This window comes from Hemicordylus capensis, chromosome 6, assembly GCF_027244095.1.
Source record: "Hemicordylus capensis ecotype Gifberg chromosome 6, rHemCap1.1.pri, whole genome shotgun sequence".
Classification (NCBI taxonomy): Eukaryota; Metazoa; Chordata; class Lepidosauria; order Squamata; family Cordylidae; genus Hemicordylus; species Hemicordylus capensis.
Genome location: NC_069662.1, coordinates 57253506 through 57275012, shown reverse-complemented (window position 1 = coordinate 57275012; position 21507 = coordinate 57253506). Strand labels below are relative to the sequence as shown.

The 21507-nt window shown below is 43.3% G+C and overlaps 2 protein-coding genes across 2 annotated transcripts; both read left to right on the top strand.

Moving 5' to 3' along the window:
• The first annotated feature begins 22 nt into the window (after positions 1-22).
• Positions 23-7409, top strand: C6H17orf98 (chromosome 6 C17orf98 homolog). Its single transcript, XM_053265304.1, has 3 exons — positions 23-2561; positions 3790-3889; positions 7096-7409. Exons 1-3 carry the CDS (start codon positions 2355-2357, stop codon positions 7251-7253), a joined length of 465 nt encoding a protein of 154 aa, XP_053121279.1. The 5' UTR covers positions 23-2354; the 3' UTR covers positions 7254-7409.
• A 1738-nt stretch (positions 7410-9147) lies between these two features.
• Positions 9148-21307, top strand: CWC25 (CWC25 spliceosome associated protein homolog). The gene is made up of 10 exons (XM_053265257.1): positions 9148-9304; positions 11253-11425; positions 12684-12920; positions 13592-13661; positions 14707-14816; positions 15338-15407; positions 16520-16686; positions 17093-17188; positions 18025-18186; positions 18997-21307. Exons 1-10 carry the CDS (start codon positions 9287-9289, stop codon positions 19109-19111), a joined length of 1218 nt encoding a protein of 405 aa, XP_053121232.1. The 5' UTR covers positions 9148-9286; the 3' UTR covers positions 19112-21307.
• The last annotated feature ends 200 nt before the right edge of the window (positions 21308-21507 follow it).

The window sequence follows — 21507 nt, the reverse complement described above, 5'->3', positions numbered from 1 at the left end:
ATTTTCTTAAGGGCTGTAGCTCAGTGGCAAATTGCATGCTCTGCGTGCAGAAAATCCCAGGCACTGTGCTTGGCTTCTCCAGGTAGATCAGGGGAAAGACCCCGTCTGAAATAGTAGAGAGCCTCTGCCATATACAATGCTAAGCTAGATTGGCCAGAGGTCTGATTCTGTATAACGTAGCTTCCTATGGTCCTGTATTGGTGTAGGGTGACTCTAGTCCCCAAACTCCTCAGGAGCTTTTCCCATCTGAGTATTGCAGTCGTGGGGAACTACTGACTTTCAGAGTCATACCATTGTTCCATTTAGCTCAGTATTGCCTACACAGACTGGTAGCAGCTTCTCCAAGGTTGCAGGCAGGAGTCTCTCACAGCCCTATCTTGGAGATGCCAGGGAGGGAACTTGGAACCTTCTGCATGCAAATATGCAGATGCTCTTCCCAGAGTGACCCCAACCCTAAGGGGAATATCTTAACAGTACATATGCTTTAAACTCCTATCCAAATGCAACCAGGGTGGACCCTGCTTAGCAAACCACAAGACCAGCTCTCCTCCCCTTTGGGCTCTGTGGGATGGAGGTTAGGCAGAGGCAATCTGGGGTGTGTGGGCACTCTTATCCTCAGGGAACCTTTTCCACAATCCCATCGGTTCTCTGCAACATGCAGGAGTTCTGCAGCAGATTCTGGATGTTTTCTAGGACACATTCTCAACTTGTGCAGGTCCTGCCAATACTGGATGGCCCTAAGTATTACATCATTGAAAATTGCCCAGTGCTCCCCTGCATATGCCTGTTACAAGAGAATGTTGATGGCATTTTAATCTCTCTGGGCTTCAGAACCTGAAACTCATGCAAATGAAAAAATATATATATTTGCTTATTTTACCCACTTTCTCACTTTATCTTACATCTTGAAGGACAAGCCAATGCAGAACAGTAAAATCCTTACTTTTGGCTACTGGCCTGTGAGAGTTCACCAGGTGCTGCTGACATGATTTCTGAATCCATAAGGACTAGAAACTTCATTTTTAAAAAAATGCTTTTGCTTGTATGGTGTAAGTAGAATATATACAGTCCTAAATATTTTAATTATAGCCAAAGTGATCTAAAAACAACCCCATTAAAAAAACACACATTTCCCTTATGTGAATCTTGTTACAGAATTATTCAGAAGGATGTACTTTTTTCCTTTGTACAGGTGGACCTTGGCACACGCAGTCTTAGCAATCATGTTTTCACATATCAGAAGTTGGGCAATTGATACGTGACCTCAGTATATGTGGGGGGAAATGGTGGGGAAAGGGTTAATTTTCACACATCTGTGGTTATGGGGTGGCCAGAAATGACCTCCAAGAAAATTCTGGCTACCATTTTGAAGAAAGGCACTTCGTGGCTCATTCGTGGTTTTTTAAAAGTGATTTTTACAATAAGGCACTTCTACCCCATTTCTGCTGTTTTTAGCTCTTTTGACATGTTTTTTGCCGCCTCAGGAACCTAATCTTGTCCCGCCCTCGGTACCCATTGCCCTGACATCCCATTATCCATGGTTCCTACCCATGGAAATTGGCAGGAACAGAACCCCTCCCATGGATAATGGGGTACACCTGTACTCTTAGTACATTCATCACAAGAAGAATCTTGTTCAATAGCGCCACAAGGGAATGTTAGAGGTCTTCTCTGCTTCAATTCCTTGGTAGGTCTTGGAGCAAAGATGGACATGGTAAAATCCTGAATTGAAAATGGCGACTAGTCTACTTTGAGTACCACCCCACCCCGCACCAGATGGTGCTATTTGTTTCCTGGTGTTACAAATAATGTGGTGGTGTTTATTACAATTAACACATGGTGTTATTTGTTTCCTGGATTGCTATGTATGTATATGGAATTCCTATGTTTTGAGGACTTAAGGAAAGAGAAATAGAGGACACAGAAAAGGTAAAATAGCACAGGACTACTATGTAGAAGACTTGGTTAACAATATAGGAAATTTTTCAACATCCTTCTTTCCTCACCTGTAACTTTTTATTTGTATCTTTGATAGTGATGAGGACTGAGAATTAGAAGTTTATTGTTAGTCACACCTGGAAGGATTATCCCTCCCTTCCCCCCGCCCATAACTTAGCAGGGTATGCTATGCCAAAGTTGAGAAAGATCCATCCACCTGAGTCCATTTGGATCAAGAGGCTTTACTGTATGGCAGTCTTTTCTCTCGGTTGTCATGGAACAATTGTTGCTTTGGTGACAGCATCACAGTAACTCTGTGTGTAAGGTAATAATGAGAGTTGCCAGGGAGGTGGGGAAAGGGCAGGCTGCTATGGTTGGGTGTGGCAACCAGTGACTTTCTCTTGTCTCCGTCCAACATGACTTGTGTTACTCGGAGATGCCTTCAGAGGCAGAAGGAATTTATCCTTGATGGTGTGGCAGTGGACACCATAGCTAGTGGCTACACCAGCATCCTGCCCAAGCTGTGGTCTGCGTTGCCTCCTTACAATGCTCAACTGGACATCCATGCTGCCAGCTATTTCTCATCCCCAGTGGTCAAGTCAGTGCTGAAAAAGACAGAACAGGTATTGCTATCTGGAGCTTGCAGTAGAAACCAACTGGAACAGATAATGAAGATGGGTAGAATCTGTTGGCTTGTGCTTCTGCAGACAATCACCCATAGAAGCTTGTTCTTGGCTGAGGTCCACTGAGCCTCTCCCGGCAGACTTTTTCTTCTCCCATCAGTTACTACTTCACCTTCTTTTGCTGTTTATGGTGGCTGACATTGCCCCAGTTTCAGCTGATTGCACCTGAAGTAGCAGGTGAATGGGACATGATCCCTTGGCACTACGGGTGTGGATTGGGTTAACCAGCTCTGCCCTCCAATTTAATTCTTACAGAATGAATGACTTTCCAAGGCTTAGCCTTGGCTCCAGCTATGAATATGCAAAGCACTGAGTGCTATGTTGCCTGCCGGTGTATGTGTTTTGTAGCAATGTCACCTTTGGTTTTCAATAAAAAGTTGGATAAACATCTGGACTATCTAGCAATAAAGATGTTCTTGCCTTGGGATTTGTGTGAGTCAGGCCAACTGGTTCCTTTACAATTAAGAGCCTAAACCCAAAATGTTGATGGTTTGGAAACAGATTTTAATTAGAAACAAAAACATATTGTCTACCAAATCCTGCTCCCCCCCCCAATATTTTCCCCCTACTTTCAAATATGAAGTTGTTTCTAATTTGTCTAGCCCTACAATGTCCAACTAAGTTACAGTTTATTTAAAACATGTATATCAGCTGAAAATCAAATTGGGAGGGGGTGTTGAATAGCTAACCCCAAACACCCCACCTCTTGCAGTGCTTTCAGATGATGGGTATTGATGAGTCTCCTCTAACTACAGAGCAGCCACAAACAGCCCTTCTCTGTTCCTTTTCACTGAACATGGGAGTGTCAGTATCTGGATGGTGTATGTGAATATTGGTGGTCTTGATGGAAAGTATAGCAGGAGTCTCTCTCAGTAGACATACACATCCCTTGCATCAACCCAATTATCGAGGTGGGGGGAAGGGAGAAGAAAAATCCCCAGCCTCCCTAGCTTCACCCAGGGCTTCAGAGAGACAAAAGATAGTCTTAGGGCTTTCCTCTTGTGAAGCCCTGGGGAGGTTTGCCCTGCTCCTTCAGCAGAGCTGAAAATGTCTAATGAGAGGAAATGAAGCATTGAGTTCTGCACAATGCCAGCATAGTGCTGATTCTAAAATAAATGTTAAGCTGATCTAGTAGGATTTGTGTAGTATTTTCTTTTGTTATTTCCAGACCCGTGGGGGAACCTCTAGGGATGGCTGGATAGTGGATTATTTCCATATCTATGGGCCAGGACAGAGATACTTGAACAGAAGAAACTGGGCAGGGGCAGGTGAGAAGAGTGCTGTATCAATACTGTAACGGTTTAATTTCAGTAGCAGTTGCTTAGCTTCTCTCCCTTGAAGCAGCTGAAGAAGCTGTGAGTGATGTCACAGATTATATTAATGTAGGAATTTCCAAGCTGTGCCATAAGGTCTCCTGGAGCCTAAAGCACCCATTATCCCCAGATGAGGCTACTTGCTACACCTCTCCAGGGTTCACTGCTCTGGCTTTGCCTCCTTCCAGTTGCCCTCTGAGGGAACGGCTAGCTCTGCACTGTATGGATTCCTCTTGTTCAAACATTTCCACTGCAACCGCTACCTATCCCTGCCTGTTGCCACTCTTGACTTGCCTCTTTGCAGTCAGAAGGTCCCATCCCCAATTCCATAGTAACACAAACTGAAATTTTAAGAGAACACCGTGAACTCCACCGCCCATTGAGATGATCAGGAGAGGTTTGTCAGCAGTTGCCACTGGCTCATCTGATGGCCACTAGGGATCGGCACAAACTGGTTCAGCTTTTCCGGAGCTCCGAACCAGTCTGGCGTTTGAGGCGTGTGTGTGTGTGTGTTAGGGGGCAGAGAGGGTGCCCTTACTTTCCCCACTGCTTTCCCCCCACTGGCAATGAGCCCAAAATCGCTGGTGCGGGGTTGCAGTGTACCTCCCTGCAGCCCTGGTCAGGGTCATACTGGAAGTGGCCAATGTGTGACTGGGACTGCAGGGAGGTACGCTGCAGCCCCACACCAGTAGTTTTGGGCACAGCAGTGGCAGGGGAAAAGCAGCGGGGAAGGTAAGGGCACCCTCCTTGCCCCTTAAAGCCCCCTTCCCAACCTCCTGGGAGTGCACATCCCCGTTCGTACACATCCCTCGTGGCTACTCAGGGACGGAGCCTCTCTGTTGCTGCCCCAAGGATTTGGAATGCACTCCCTGTTGAAATAAGAGCCTCCCCATCTCTGACAACTTTTACAAAAGCAGTTAAGACACCTCTGTTCACCCAGACTTTTAATTAGATACTGTTTTAATAGTTTTTAACATTTTAGATTTTAAATTATTGTAATGTGTGTTGACCTTTTTGTTTTTGTTTGTATTGTAAACTACCCAGAGATGTAAGTTGTGGGTGGTATACAAATATGTCAAATAAAAATAAATATGGGGAGGGCTTCTCTGAGAGCAGCTATTGTTCTTTCTCACACTTAAAAACAAACATACACACACCTCTCTACCTACTTCTTGAGTGTAATTCAGAAAGGAAATACATGCCAGCTATTGAGGAGTGTTTGTTCGTTTGTTACATTTATATCCTGCTTTTCCTCCAAGGAAAAATGGTTTTGTTTCTCCTCACAACAGCCCTGTGAGGTAGACTAGGCTGAAAGATAAGTCTACTTATCTGGCCCAGAGCCACCCAGTGACTTTAATGACTGAATGGGGATCTGAACCCAGGTCTCCGTGGTCCTAGTTAAGCCAAAGGCCTTCACACACAGACTGTAAACCAGAGAAAGTTAGTCGTGACTTAGTACCACTGAAATCAATGAGACAAATCAATTGTGACTAACGTAAGTCCTATTAATTTAAATGGGACTTAGTCATGACTAATTTTCTCTGGATGCAACCTGTGATCTCAGTGATCATTTAAACAGCCCTGTAAGGAGGAGGTGAGGCAGCTTCCCTTACACTCAGACTTTAGTTTAGGAGAAAAGACTGGTAAGCTGGCAATCAAAACAATCACATTCATTGATGGAAACAGCTCTTTTAGCAGTTTATAATTTTTAAAGTACAGAATTTATATTTGATTCCTTGAACCTTTATTGCATCCTACCTCACCCCCTGCATTTTATCCTTGCTACAACCCTGTGAAGTAGGTTCGGCTGAGAGAGGGTGATTGGTCCAAAGCCATCCAGTGAACTTTATTTATTTTATTTTTACATTTTTATCCCACTCTTCCTCCAAGAAGCCCAGAGTGGCATATGTGCTTGTGTTTATCTTCATAACAACCCTGTGAGGTAGGTTTAGCTGAGAGATAAGTGACTGGCCCAGAGTCACCCAGTGGGTTTCATGACTGAATGGGGATTTGAACTTGGTTCTCCCCAGTCCTAGTCCAGTACTCTAACCACTATACTACACTGGCTGAGTTGGAGTTGAACCTGGATCTTTGCAATCCAACACTCTAACTACCATATTGCACCACACTGACTGGTTCGTCTGCAATTTTTTCTAGCTTGTAGTGCCCCTATCAAGTCTTAGTTGAGGTATGGTTAAATATTTCCCCACACTTTATTTCATATAGGATGTTAACATGTTTTTCCAGTTGTAAGAAACAGAGTATTCCAGACTCTTACATATTTATTTTGCATGTAATACACACATGCACCTATTAATATATAATACTGTACCTGCTTGTGATCTGTAATAGGGAAGCCCCTTCTCACGGATGGTGTCAACTTTATAACTGAGTTCTTGCCACTCATGAAGGGATTGGCTGTATGGCAAAATGCACTTCCAGCCCACCCCAGACCACTGTCTGAGGAACACTGATACCTGCAACTGCAGAAGGTGGCCATCCCTGACCTAAACAAAACACAATTTATTTTTAGCTGACTTCCCTCATGGAACGGTGGCTAACATACTGCACAATGTTATGCTTTGCAAAACAGTTACGGGTTGTGCTAAACGCAAGAATTGAGGCAATGCAATTGATGGCCACTAGAGATCATGGCCACATCTTGCGAAGCCGTGTGAATGTTATGTTGCAACTTGCATATAACATTGTGCAGTATGTCAGCCAATGTCTTCTTAAACCTCTGAAAAGCAGCTGGCCTTCATGTCATTTTGAAAGAGGCACCAAACTGCAGTGAACTGATCTGTAGTAGTACATTGCCTCTAGTCTTGTGGGGCTGCAGGGGGAAGAAGGATACAATTCCTGTTTTAGGGTCTTGTGGGATGTGCACATGATCCCTTCAGCAGCTTATTTCTTTCACAATCTCATGTAAACATAGACACAGAGAGCTTTGGGGGTTGGGGGTCTGTGAACTTGCCGGTATGACAAAATGCCTCAGCACTAGGAGAATATATTGTCTGCACACTATGAGGCTTGAGACCTGCTGGAAGAATTAGGCAGAAGTGTGTGGCTGGCCTTAGATGGTAACTCTGGCATATTATGAAGGACCTGGACAGGAGCATGATGAGGTGAGAGAACTGATAGTAATTGTTTCTTCTGTACAGGTCATTCTACACAGCAAGTGGCTGGTCACCACTTGCACTTGTCGGATACCAAGCCTGTGAGAGGGTACAATGGGCGATACGGCTACCGCCGCAACACCCCTGATCTCCGCACACGCTCCTCTTGCTTTGGAGAAGTCACATGGCTTCCCATCCACTGAAGAACAGCAAATGGCTGCCTCTGTGCCTTGTTCTGGTCAGACTATGAAGTGTGTTTTTGGTTTGGTTTGGATTTCTTTTGTTGTTCGCTTCTTCTTGACTTTTCCAAAAATGAACAGGAACCAAATAATAAAATACTCTCAATTTTCTTACATGGACGGCAGGAGAGTGAAATGCCATCTATATTTATTTACATTTATATTCCGCTATTCTTCCAAGGAGCCCAGAGCAGATATATCATTTTATACATGCTCTCTCCCAGCACTACACATCAATTTATACACTCTCTCTCATATCAACACATCTAGAGGTTGTAAGAAAATATTTCTATATATTCAGCTTGGGAAGTTTCCCCTTTTCCTCCAGTGTCCCTCTCTTTTTGTCTCATGTTGCTTTGGGTTTTTTTTTTAGGTGGCAAGCCTTCAGGCAGAGACACCTTGTGCTTTTTATCTGTGTAACTGCAATTTATCAGAGCCCTTCTTAAATGCAGTGCCCAGACCGGACACAGTATTCAACTGAGATCTGAACAGCACAGAACAGTGGACTTCTCATTATCTTCATACTACATCTCTGTTAATGCAGACCAAGATTGCATTTTTTAGCAGCTATATCCAATTGCTAGCTCATGTACAACCTGTGGTCCACTAAGACACCTAGATCCTTTTCACACGTACAGCAGGAGAGCCTGCAGTGTTGACCCACCACCCTCATTCTCTGTTCAGAGTATCCTCCAAGAAGAACCAGTTGTTGACCAGGCCATTATGAGGATAATGCAGTCATCACATTCACTCCACTTCCTCCAAATATACTTATGGATTTATCAAGTTGTCTTCTACTGAGTCAGACCATTGGTTTACACTAGCTGGCACTGGCTCTCCAGTGTTTCAGATGGGTCTAACCCAGCTGTACCTGGAGATGTCAGGGACTGAGCCTGGGGCCTTATGCATTCTCCTCCTGTGTGGGATTGTCACCTTTTCCCTTCTGTACCACTGATGGACAGAAATGTAATGGGTACCAATGTAGCTGTACACATATTCCCCTAGGTCTTTTATTGCAATTTGCAGTGATAGTGAAATGGAGGTTCTTTGTTTAAAGACAGTGTATCTGAATACAGTCAGCCCCTGCTAACTGAGCAAAGAGACACCTGTTAAAGTGGTATTTCTCTTATATTTAGCACGGGGAGAGCAACTGGCCCTATCCAACCCCAGCACAGCATCCCTCCAGTGGCTGCTGCTAGTATTTACCTTGTTTCTTTTTAGATTGTGAGACCTTTGGGGTCAGGGGATCATCTTATTTATGTGTTTGTTTTGTCTATGTAAACCACTTGGAGAACTATGGTTGAAGAGCGGTATATAAATATCTGTTGTAGTAGTTGTAGTAGTAGTAATACTACTTAGTTGGAGTAAACAATGTGAATGGCTATTGCCTCTATATCCTGCTTGTGGAGTTTCCAGAAGGCATTCTGCTGGCCGCTGTTAGAAACAGGATGCTAGACTAGAAGGGACTCTGATCCGGCAGACCAACACAATGAGCCCCAGGTAGGACCTCCTTTAGGTGCGTTATAAAAACTGATTGATTAAAAGCCGTCAAGTCGGTGTAGATTCTTAGCGATCTCAGAGATTCTCTCCAGGATGCTCCATCTTCAACGTGGCTTTTAAGGTGGTGCATTCATTGCTGTCGTAATCGAGTCCATCCACCTTGCTGTAATTTTACCTTTCTTATAAAGGTAACTATAATTACATTATGCGCGTGCACATCCACCACTGGCCACTCTCTCTGTCTGGATTAATAAAGAAGTGCTTATTGTGCTGGATGGGCGGGACAGAAATATTTCCAATCCGAAGCCAGATACCTTGGGGCTAAAGCATCTCCGAATGTTTTCCGTAATCCGTAGCCGCCCAGGCAGGACTTAGGGGCGGGGACGGAGCTTTGCGTCATCACTGCGCGCCCAGCCGAGAGCTTCGGCCGAAGGAGAGGAAAAGGAAGGGAAAGGCACTTGGAAGAAGAAGCCGCTGGGTGGACCTTTGGAGTCAACATGGGGGGAGGCGACCTGGTGAGGAAAGAGGGGAAGGGTTGTGGCGTGGAGGAGTGGGGAAGGATCGGGGGTAGCGCTTCTCCCTCCCGAGATATGAGGTGTTGATTAGAGGGATGGCCGGCCGGCCGGCTTAGAGCAAATGTGGGGAACCTGGAGGACAATATATATGTCAGGATGAAAAATGGAGAAGAAATATGAGGGACAATCTATTGAAGGAGGAAAGTGTCAACTCAGTGCGTAGAAGCTGTGAAAAAGACAAATTCCACGCTAGGGATTATTATTATTTACATTTATATCCCGCTCTTCCTCCAAGGAGCCCAGAGTGGTGTACTACATACTTGAGTTTCTCCTCACAACAACCCTGTGAAGTAGGTTAGGCTGAGAGAGAGAAGTGAGTGGCCCAGAGTCACCCAGCTAGTATCGTGGCTGAATGGGGATTTGAACTCAGCTCTCCCCGGTCCCAGTCCAGCACTCTAGCCACTACACCACGCTGGCTGGAAGGGGATTGAAAATAAAAATGCTAATATTATAATGCCCTTATGCTAATATTATAAAACTATGGTGTGGCCACATTTGGAGTACTGTGTGCAGTTCTGGTCACTTGGATGAATCTTTATTATGGTCAGTGACCCATAACAAAAGCAAGACAATACAACTAGTTTTGCAAAATACAGAAAAGGAGTGGGGGGGATTAGTGAACCAATCATTCTAATACCATGTACTCAAACAATTTAGATCTAATTTTGACTCCTTCTGCACAAAATTTAGCCACATTCAGTGTTATACATTCACTACAGTCTGCTAACAGAAAAGAAACATAACCATCCTCAGTTCTACCAGGGATATTCAATAAAAAAAGGGGCAATCAGTTCAGAACTATTATCCTTATAGAATAAACAGTATAACAAAACATGAGGCACCGTTTCTACACCTTGGCCACAAGGACAAATCCGATTGTTAATAGGAATTTTCTTATACCAGTTCTGGTCACTGTATCTTAAGGATATTATAGAACTGGGAAAGGGCAAAAGAGGGCAGTCAAGATTTTCAGGGGTCTGGAGCACCTTATGAGGCAAGGCTTCAGCATCTGGGGCTTTTTAGTTTGGAAAAGAGGTGACTGCAGAGAGACATGATAGAGGTATATAAAATTATGCATGGAGTAGAGAGACTGGACAGAGATACATTCTCCCCCCCCCCCATAACACTAGAACCAGGGGTCATCCCATGAAACTGATGGCCAGGAAATTTAGGATAAAATTTTCACATACTGCATAATTAATCTGGAATTCTCTACCATGGGATGTGGTTATGGCCACTAATTTCAATTGCTTTAAAAGGTGCTTAGACAAATTCATGGAGGACAGGTCTCTCAATGGCTACTAGTCTGGTGGCTATAGACCATCTGCACCCTCAGAGGCAAGATGTCAGTTGCAGGGGAGCAACAGCAGGAGAGAGGGCATGCACTTGCCTGTGGGCTTCTCAGAGGCATCTGATGGGCCCCTGTGTGAAACAGGATGCTGGAGTAAATAGACTTTGGGCCTGATCCAGCAGGGCTGTTCTTATAACTGTAGGGGACTAAGAATCTCCCACTCAGTGGGACTGTGGGGTCAGGATGGGCAAAAGACATATAGGAGCTAGTAGGATTCCTTCTGTTGAAAGGTGAGTGGGAGGGGTTTAAGATCTTCTCTGTGCAAGTAAGTATATGGGGGGTGGGGTTAAAAGCATAAGTTGGTAGTATGGGGGTTGGAAGCAGGAAATGGCCTTCTTTTGGGGGATGGGACAGGCCTCCCTCAAACTAACACATCCAAATACCACCAGCCCCAAATACCTTTGCCCAGCATTTAGTGTTTTATTACACCAAGACTCTGTTTTTCCTGGCAGCATTTGCTGTTAGGGCAACATTCTTGGGGGGAACTTACAGGTGCCCTGTATTAATTCAGTGCCTGGTGCTTTTCCTTGAACATAGAACCTGAAGAAGAGCTGGCATCCACAAACCCTGCGCAATGTGGAGAAGGTCTGGAAGGCAGAACAGAAACATGAAGCTGAACGGAAAAAAATTGAAGAGCTGCAGCGTGAGTTGCGTGAGGAGCGAGCACGAGAAGAAATGCAACGCTACGCAGAGGATGTGGGCGCTGTCAAGTATGTTGGGCAAGATTTTATTGGCAGGCAGCCTTATTTAGGACTTAAGTTGAGATGATGCTAAGGGGTGCTTCTTCCAGTACCCCATGTGAGGATCATAGCACCAAATGGAATGCAGGGCAAGTAGCGTCTCCTTGAAGAAGTACCACTTCCTGTGGGGGCCATATTTTTTTGCTGATTATTACTTGCCTCTGCTGATGACTATGAGTAGTTTGGGCAAACATCATTAACCATGTGGCTTGTGGATGTTAGATGCTCCATACTCACCAAATCCTTTTTCTGAAAGTGCCTTTAGGACAGAAGTGCAAAATGCAATGATAAAGCTAGTGCTTCAGAACACATGCAAAGTGTATTTTATTCATCATTTAGTAACACAACCAGCCTATTTGGATTTGGAAAGGGCTTCTGGGAGAGAGTATGGGGCTTCAACCTTGTTGTGTCTCATTTTGGAAATTAAGCACTGTCCTCAAGCTGAGGAAGAGCAACTTAGGCAAAGCCACACAATTAATCCATGTTAGAACTAGATGCTGAGAAAAAAATCACTATACCATTTCAGCATAGTAGATGTATCTGCATTGGCATTCTCATTTATCTGCTTATAATATGTCTTTTTCATAAGTAATGCTGTATCCCAGATACTAGTCTGGTACAGATCTAGGTTTGGAGTATAAGGATACTTCCAACAGGAGGTAATACATAATTTTGTTGTGGTTAATAAACAAAATACCAGTTTCATATCACCAGTCATAACTTTCTTTTAAGTATTGAATAAAACTACTTTGAGGGTATCTGTAAGTACATAACCAGTAACTTTTTTCCTATCCAATATTTTTAACCAAAAGTTTTTATTAGGGAGATAAAATACTCATGCTACTGATCTATGTATGTTTTTACAATATTAAGAGAGATGATTTATTCTTTTTAGCTGAAATATCAAATAATTTAATATTTGGTGACACAAATTTAACTTCCATAATCAGATCAAATATGTGTGAGTTTCTACAGAATAACCATACAATCAAGTATAACAGTATTCTTAGATCTTTTCCAACAGGCCTGTTCATTTGCTTTATTGAAGACAATAATCTTGATCTCATTGGGAGCAGCAATGCTCTGTATTTGTGCTCTTATGTATTTTTGTTTTTAAAGTAGAGAACCTTTTTTTCTGGGGTTTGTTTATTACAGCTCCCACTTATTTTGACTCATCTTGCTTTGGTCTGAAAAATGTATTTAATGTCCTTTCTCTTAAATAAATTAGGAAAAAAGATGAGAAGCTGGACTGGATGTACCAAGGGCCTGGGGGCATGGTGAACAGAGATGAATACCTCATGGGTCGCCCAGTTGACAAGTATGTCTTTGAATCGATGGAAGACAAGGAAGGAGGCTGTTCTTCTGAGACTGGCCTCCTGCCAGGCTCTATCTTTGCTCCCACAGGTGCCAACTCTGCCTTGGATATGGCTAGTAAAATTCGAGAAGATCCACTTTTCATGATAAGGTAATAATAATACATTAGCCAACCCGGCACAGAGCATCTATGCGCTCTTTGGGGCCGGCAGTTATCTCTTCCCCCCACCTTCTGCTCCAGTCTCCGCTTCCTGACCACAGCTGGCCTATGCTGGGCCCAGCCACCTCTCTTCCCCACTGCCACCTCTGCCCCCGCCCCACTTTCTTTCCCCCCTCCTGGGCCTTGCTTCCACGTCCAGGCCTGCCACCGCCTCTGGCCTCCGCAGCTGGGCTGTGCCTGCTGCCGCCACAGCGACCATTCCTCCTGGGTGCGCCTCAGCCAATCAGGCGCCTCTACTGTCCAGCTAATCAGCTGGGCGCCGGGCTGCATATTCTAAGGCACACCTAGGAGAATTAAATATGTAGATTTTATGAAACCAATGGTAGCTTGGGATGTTTTATAAAATACAAGAGAGTTGAGGACTTTTCGTGCTACACAGCAATAGTGCAACATTCATTATGGTGTCTCGGGGCAGAGTATCGGAGCTTTTTCTGAAGAAGAATTGCAGGGTTTTTGAATCTACAAATCTAGTGCATATGCTGACCCTGTAGTTAAATTTAATTGCAGCTGTGGCATAACAATGCAGACCTTTTCTTGGTATACATTGTACATGGGAATTTCAGTTTAATAGTGTTTACATCTACTTCTCTGTTTTTATTTAGGAAGAGGGAGGAAGAGAAGAAACGTGAAGTTCTGAACAACCCTGTAAAAATGAAGAAGATCAAAGAACTGGTATGGAAGCTGTATGCTTCCGAAAGGGTTAAGAGGCGAACTGTGAAACTGAATTATTAGTATCAGATTCTTACAATGACAAATATTTATATACTGCTCTTCAACAAAGGTTCCCAAAGCAATTTACATAGAAATAAATAAATAAAATGCTTCCATGTCCCCAAAGGGCTCACAGTCTAAAGGGAACATAAGATAGATCCCAGTAACAGCCACTGGAGGGATGCTGTGCTGGGGATGGATAGGGCCAGTTGCTCTTCCCCTGCACAATAAAGAGAATCACCACTTTTAAAAGGTGCCTCTTAGCTCAGCTAGCAGGGGATACAACAAGGATTAATATTTTAGATGTCCTCTCTTGTTGAGGAAAATCTGAATTCCAAGGCAGCAGGTTGAAATAACTGTGTAGGCAATCTGGAGTTTGGCATTATCTCTAACCTGATATCCTCCTGTTTAGAGGGAGGGAGAGTAATGTATGGGAATTTGTTATTTATTTATTTGACATATTTGTATACCACCCAAAACTTACAACTCTGGGCAGTTTACATTAAAATAATACAAAAATTAAAAAAGTTAGAACATTACAATTTAAAATTTAAAACAATGTTAAAAAACTATTAAAACAGTATCTGTTTAAAAGCCTGGGTGAACAAATGTGTCTGGACTGCCTTTTTAAAAGTTGCCAGAGATGTTACCTCACTGAATGGTCAAAATAGCCTTTAAATCTTTTAATTGTCCTGTTGTGCTCACAGTCAGAGTGATTAAAGATGATGGGGTGTCTTTCTCATTGTTGGCAATGCATGAATATGGAATGCAGTAAGTATGAAACAAAGGGGAGGTAGTTATTCCAAATGTAACAAATGCAGGATAGTGGTAGACTATTGTCTGTATTGTAGAAAGGGGTTTTTGCCCCCTCCGTGAATCTTTGGCATAGAATACATCTCTGAGCTCCTTGGAGGAAGAGCGGGATATAAATGTAAAAATAAACTGGGTTTTACATTGCTTTAAACAATAGTGATTGGTGTGAAACTGGTCTCTTTTTATGTTCTAGTTGCAAAGCAGTTTGGAAAAGAAGAAGAAGAAGAAGGAGAAGAAAAAGAAGCACAAAAAACACAGACATCATAGTCCTAGCAGCAGCGAAGATGAACAAACTAAAGCCAGGTAGGTTTATATAAGCAGACTATAGGACTAATACAATTTTCTTCATACTCTGAATTTTCAGTGTGGTTTACAGTCTTCATTTTTTTCCTGCCTTTTGAGTTAGGGCTCTTTCATTCCTATTTTAAAGATGGAGGCTGAGAGAGAGTGACTTATCCACAACCGTACAGGGAGTCTGTGGTAGAGGCAGGACTTGAACCCAGATCTAAGTCATCCTCTCCATGGAGCAACAGTGACTCTTTGATATTTTTGTTATAACTGCTAAAATGAGGCTCAGCTGTCCAGTTGTCTAAGCCTTCTAAAAACTTCCCTGTCCGGACAGCATTGTTTCATTTGTATGCCCTAATAGAACCACACACACTTGTACATCTCTGCCCTCATGCTTCTCATCAGGTCCCTAGATATATCCTGTCCTACAGCCTCCTGCCTCCAAGCTCTCACTCGTTTGCTATCTTTCTACTACTGATCCATCAGCCTAGGGACTTTGATGGGGCTTGACTTATTTGCTTGTTTGCGTGCTTTAGGTCACAGGAGAAAATGAATAATTCTTCCTCAGAGCCTTTTCATCCCAAAATACCAGGATATGGTTTGCAGGTATGTACATCTGTCTACATTTTATCCATGGGTACCATTTACAGTGAGCAGAAACAAAGGGGTTAAGACTCCTGTCACTGCCATGGCTACTGCTGCTGACCCAACAGTTGGCTTTTGCGGATGCCTGCATGAAAAGTCAGATGTCTGACCATAAACGAGAGAGCCATATGATATATTGGGTGGCATCCATAGCGACGCTTGCAGAGGAATCTTTTGCTGTTGTAGTGCTCTGCAAAGTGGTGCTACTGCTAGTACAGGGTTGGCCAACTTGAGGCTCTCCAGAAGTTGATGGACTAAATCAACCCCAGCCATGCTGTTAACAAAAAAAGAATAATAAAAAATATTTATTGTTGATTAAACAGAAATAAAAGTTGTTCTGGTAAGAACTAATCTGCCTACTTTCCTTTCACTATAATCTTAATTGAGAATCACCATCTTCACAAGTTAGCCCACTTCAGCCTTAAATGTTCACACGTCCGCCATCTTGAATTGGGGTAGATGACATCACAAACTACACTGTTGAGGTGTCCCCATGTGTCACTCACTACACCTGTAGCAAATTTGGTTCAAATCAGTTAGGCAATCCACAAGTTAGCCCACTTGTGCCTTAAACATTTCCGCGTCTGCCATCTTGAATATCCTATTTGGTCCAGGCATTGCGAAGTTGATAGTCTGTCTGTCTGTCTGTCTGGTCCAGGCATTGCGAAGTTGATTGTCTGTCTCTCTGTCTCTCTGTCTCCCTCTCTCTGCTGGGTGATCTCATAAGCTTACCTTCCTTAGTGAAAGTGGGCTGATAATGGGCAAAATATTTCAGCTTCCGCTTTCTTCAGCTGCTCTGATGTTTATAGGCAAGGTACAGTAGCTGCAGTATGTACCTTGTGCAAGAGGCTGTGCAACAACTGGAACATGCTGTGCTAGCACAAGTACTAGTCTGGAAAAGAGATGCATTCCTTCACATAACCACATGCTACATCCATTTGCTAGCACAAGAACATTTATACTAGCGCAAGATTGGTCTGGATGCTATCCATTCATTCCTTGTACTTTGTCTTGGACAACATCAACTTCTAGCATTCTCATCAATCACATTTGTCTCTTTTCTCCAACTGTAGATTCGAGATGATGCTGGCCATGAAAGGACACTTTCCCACAAGGCCCAACAGAGTTCTAGGTCAGAGAACCGGTGCCTATCGCCCCAGAGGCACTCTGGCAAGAGGAGCTCATCTGAGGTGGAGTTGAACAATCGTAGGAGGTCAAGGTCACCTCCTAGACATAAACAGTAAGTAAAGGCAGGGCAGTCACTACTTTTTTCCTTTTTGGGGTTGTGACTGCTACAAAATCCAGACTTTCTAGTCGCACTTTGCTGTCATCTGCATGTAGTCAGATGTTAGCATAAAGCAGAGTTCATCTTCCTGCAAGTACACATTGAAGCTGTAATACAAAATAGGGGAGAAGGAGAAGGCAACCAAATAGAATAGGCCCAAGCAGTGTTCCCTCTCACAGGGATTTCCAGGTGTTGACTACAACTCCCAGAATCCCCAAGCAAAAGCCATTGCAGCTGGGGATTCTGGGAGTTGTAGTCAACAACATCTGGGAATCTCTATTAAAGGGAACACTGGGCCCAAGACTCATTTGGGCTGAGGGGTTATTTCCCTGCTGGGAACAACATTCTTCCTGTATTGCAGGCACAACCACAAAGAACGGAAAGCAAAAACTGGATGCAGGAGTCCTTCCCCCAAGAAAGAAGGCTACAGAAGAAAACAGACTTCGGGGTACTCTAGGTGGGTACAGTACCAGTAGGTACTAGGTGGGCTGTGTCATAAGGGGGAGGAGGGTTTGGGGAAGATGCACCACCCATGCAGAAAGCTTGAAAATGGAATGGAAACACCAGACAAAGGCATTCAAAATGTACCTCGGCTTCCCTGTTTTGATTGCAGACACCCCCCATAATTTCTCAAGACCATTTTTTCCCAGACAGTAAAAACATCAAGATTAACATTTGCTTATTTTTCTTTTAAAGTGAACAGATTTTTGGTTTTTACCAGTTACAGATGTTGCCTCTCAAAACACTCAAAGTCGTTTTCCTCCTTCGCTGCCCAGTCCAGTGCTAAATCTGTTGGGAAAGGGCATGCAGATGGTCCAATGTGTACTCCACAAATCTTGGATAAAATCAGAAGAATCCTAGTTTGAGTTAAATCTCCCAAGAGCACACTAACATCACAGCTTCAGCCTCTGCACTGGCTTTCTATTAATTGGGGGGTGGGGGGGCATGTTGAAGGTGCTCATCTGACCTATAAAGTCCTAAAATATGCTGGCATTCTGCATTTAATCAGAGCTGCTCTTTATGACTTATTACATTTCAGGGTGAGTCTTAGCTCAAATTAAACCCAGAAACTGTTAATTGGAGTATTATGTTTTCAAAAGCACTGCTCAACAATCTCTGTCGTTCCCATTTACAGTAGCTGAAAGAGACTTGCTCAGAGCTCCCCAGTGAGTTGATGCCATAAGTAGGGATTTGGTTTGAGCCTAGGTACAACACTCACTCTGTTGTGGTTCCAAAGCACTCGTGCTGGAATTTTACAAAGTAATTGAAATTGTATATATTCACTGCAAGCAGAAAACTTTCAGCAGAAGAGCTGGAGCGGAAACGGCAAGAAATGATGGAGAATGCCAAGTGGCGGGAAGAGGAAAGGGCAAACAATGTAAACAAACACAGAAAAGAAGAGGAACGAGAGCGAGCACTGGAGAAACTTGACAGTCGGGATGGGAAGTTCATACAGTAAGTTTTGTGCTCCCGCCACCCTCTCCTTTCCATCCCTTTAAAAACAATCAATTCCAAAGTTGGGGTTGTATGCTTGCTATATTATTAAACATGTCAGGAATGTCATCTTATATTTTCTAGCTTTTAGAAAAATATTAAGCAGTTCAGGGATATAGTTAAAATGTTCTAAATGTGCTGCTTCTCTTCTTCCTATTAACACTTATTGAAGTCAGAGTATGTACATCTCTGTGATATGGAAATTAAATGGACAAGGTGCGCAAGAAGTATTGAGTTCTGTCATGGTTCCCGCTTAATTTTTTTCATGTATTGTCTTCACATTCATATGAAGACTGGGTTTTCAGCATATGAATTAGAGCCAAAGCATAGGATCCTGCCAGCAATTTCAGTACAGTTCTGCATTCCTCGTGCCTTTCCTTCTGATGGAGGGTGTGGGCAGCAGTAGGAGGCAAACTGAGATCCTTCCCAGGTTTACCTCTCCTCATAACTCAATTTCCCCTGCAGTTTCCCTTCTAGCTGCTTTAGGGTGGGAAACAGAAATCTACTTAGGCCAAAAGAGTGCCTTTCCTACCAGTGGACCCTCTAATTTTCTTCATCTGTGTGCAGAATGAGTTTTGTTCTGGGTGGCAGTATCAAGGCAGTGTGTGCGCACCTGCATTCAGAGAGGGGCCTTCCTGATTCTACCTGAGAGGGATAGAAAATAAACTGAGCGAACATCAAAAACCATGTGAGCACACAAACACACACACCTTAGAGGGAACACTGTTTCCTATTGATAACACATTTCTCTCTCTCTCGATTCTCCTGCAGTCACATGAAGCTGGAGAGCGCCTCCACTTCCTCTCTTGAGGACAGAGTCAAGAGGAACATTCACTCTATCCAAAGGACAGCAGCAGCCCTGGAAAAAAATTTCATGCAGAGATGAGATGGTTTTGTCCTCCTTCACTGGCCCACAGAGGACTTGCATATTGGGGGGCAGTTTTTCCCTCAAGTTGATGACGACAAAGGCAGCAGGAGCTTGAATATACAGACTGATATCAATGAAACCACCTGAGCCCCAGCCATCTTTCCCTTTCCTGTATGAGGGGGCTTGCACCTAAACTTAATGAGGGAGTTCCCTCAGCTCAATTGTTAAAGTATGCGGGCCAGTCTGTCTATGAGTGTGATGTGCTTCTCTAAAGCTGTTTGTCAGCAGCCTTGTCCTTTATTTGATGCTGAATAATTTCACAGCAGTGAAATTTGATGCTTCATGATTCTTGCAGCAGTGTAGAAAGGCTAGGGCTAGAAGATATAGGCAACGAGGCACTAGACAATGGAGGAGCCACCTCCTATAAACATCCACACAGAGTAGGCATGAAGGATGTGGAGCAGGGTGTCAGAAGAGGAGTTTTTTTTTATTCCTGATGAAACACATCTTTGTAAAAAGCAGGGCTTTGAAAAACACTTGTTTCATTGGCTGATACAATTCTGTTCTTTTTCAGGTTTTTAAAGATATCAACCTATTTGAAGTTTAGACTTGTCAAAACTGTAGCAAGGCCCTGAGAAGGATGCTGGGCTTCTAGTTGATCTTCATGTGTGCTTCTCTGTTTTGTTAAGGTTTCCCACAACCCCCAGACTTCACTCTAGTAGCTTTGTGTCTTTTAAACAAGTCTCTGTTCCTCTCCTAGAGGAAGGTCTGTTTTATTTGTCTTTGTCTCAGAGAAGCACACTTCTGCCCATAAAACAGCTTCTGGACAAGCTTACTTTCCTGGAGAACAGGCAAAGCGCCACACCTGACTAAACTGAACTTTAGTACATCAGTCTTTTGTATATTGCTCCATGATGATAGCTAAATGTTGGACTGTATAATTGGCTGGCTTTTAAAAATATTTTTTCCCCCTTTTAAGCCACTGCTTAACTTTTTTAAAAAAATTGGGGTTTCTTAAACAGTTTATATTACAGGCCAGAGATAACTCTGTGTAGCAGATGGAAAAAGGCATCGTAAAATTTCCCAGTCCCCTTAGTGGCAGCTAGCTTTGGAAGCAGGCCGTTTTGGTGTCAGAAAGGAGATTGAGTCTGTCTCTCAAAGCAGCCTGCCTTCAAGAACATCCACCACTCCCACCTCCAAACTTTCTCAAACAGCTCTAGGAGAGCTATAGTGAGGAATCCCCACGCATGGCAGATGTCTGCCTCTGTATGATCCCCTGCAGACACCATCCCACAATTCTTCATAATGTGAGAGCATTAACACAAGGAACTGAGGTGGTAGTTTAGCCTAGGGGGCAGTGTACCCTCTAACAGGAACTCCCAGATGTTGACTACAGCTCCCATAATCTCCAAGCAAAACCCATTGCAGCTGGGGATTCTGGGAGTTGTAGTCAGAATCTAGGAATCTCTGTTAAAGGGACTGCTAGGGGCTATCAGACCTGCCCTGCTCTGCTTCATACCATTGGGAATTATCATGTCTTTGTAAGGATAGTTCTTAAACTGAAGTTTTCCAGTATTTTTCTTTTAAATATCAGAGGGTCGTTTTTAATATCTTGTTTGCCATTGTTCATTGTAATAACATTCCTTTTTTATCAGGGAGAGATGGCTGTTCTCATCTAAAATGTTAAACTATGGGGTGGGGAATGATTACCATGATGGTATTCTCTACAGAAAAGAAGGCCTAATCTTTTCACAGTGTTTGGATGTATTTAATTTAAGGCACATCCACTTCTGTTCTGTCAGAGCTCTTATAGGGGAAAGAGAGCAGGGGCTTGGTCAAACTTCTACCCATCAAGCAAAATTGATAAATTTAGATTCCTTCTGCTACTTGGGCTTTCCCTACCCAATTTGCTCCTTGGGCTATGGCACCCTGCCTCCATAGTTCTCTTCTTGTCTCTCAGTCCTGCAGGGCCTCTTCTCTCCTTAACTTCCTGCCTCTGATTTCTTCAGATGTTCAGCAGAGGATCCCTCCTCTCCTTCCCTTCAACTACCTTTCCCATCTTGCTTACTTAGTACACGAGACAGCGATTCCTAGCCCTTTGCCCCGTATACAGTTTTGCCTCCTCTGTGAAATGGGAAATATGTTTCAACCTTGTGAAATTTTACAATATGTGTATTGCATTCCAGTAATACAACTTTGTGGTTATCTTTGAAATCAGTCTTTATTAATAATTGGAACAGCCATGGGATTTACTGTGATGACAGTAATCCTGATCCAGCTGTGTTATTTGTTTGTTCTAGATCTGTGAAAGGCATGGGGTGATAAATCCCCCTCCTACCACATATTTGAAATGTGCATTATTGGATATCTCTACATATTTTGTTTCTTATTGCACTATAAACTCAGTTTGTTAC

Bases quoted from the DNA above. Each gene is read 5' to 3' on its own strand.
- CWC25 (XM_053265257.1), top strand. The intron at 12,921-13,591 runs GTAATAATAATA...GTTTTTATTTAG, and splicing joins GATCCACTTTTCATGATAAG to GAAGAGGGAGGAAGAGAAGA. The intron at 18,187-18,996 runs GTAAGTTTTGTG...ATTCTCCTGCAG, and splicing joins CGGGATGGGAAGTTCATACA to TCACATGAAGCTGGAGAGCG.
- C6H17orf98 (XM_053265304.1), top strand. From the start codon at position 2,355: ATGACTTGTGTTACTCGGAGATGCCTTCAGAGGCAGAAGGAATTTATC. The intron at 2,562-3,789 runs GTATTGCTATCT...TGTTATTTCCAG, and splicing joins TGCTGAAAAAGACAGAACAG to ACCCGTGGGGGAACCTCTAG. The intron at 3,890-7,095 runs GTGAGAAGAGTG...TCTTCTGTACAG, and splicing joins AAGAAACTGGGCAGGGGCAG to GTCATTCTACACAGCAAGTG.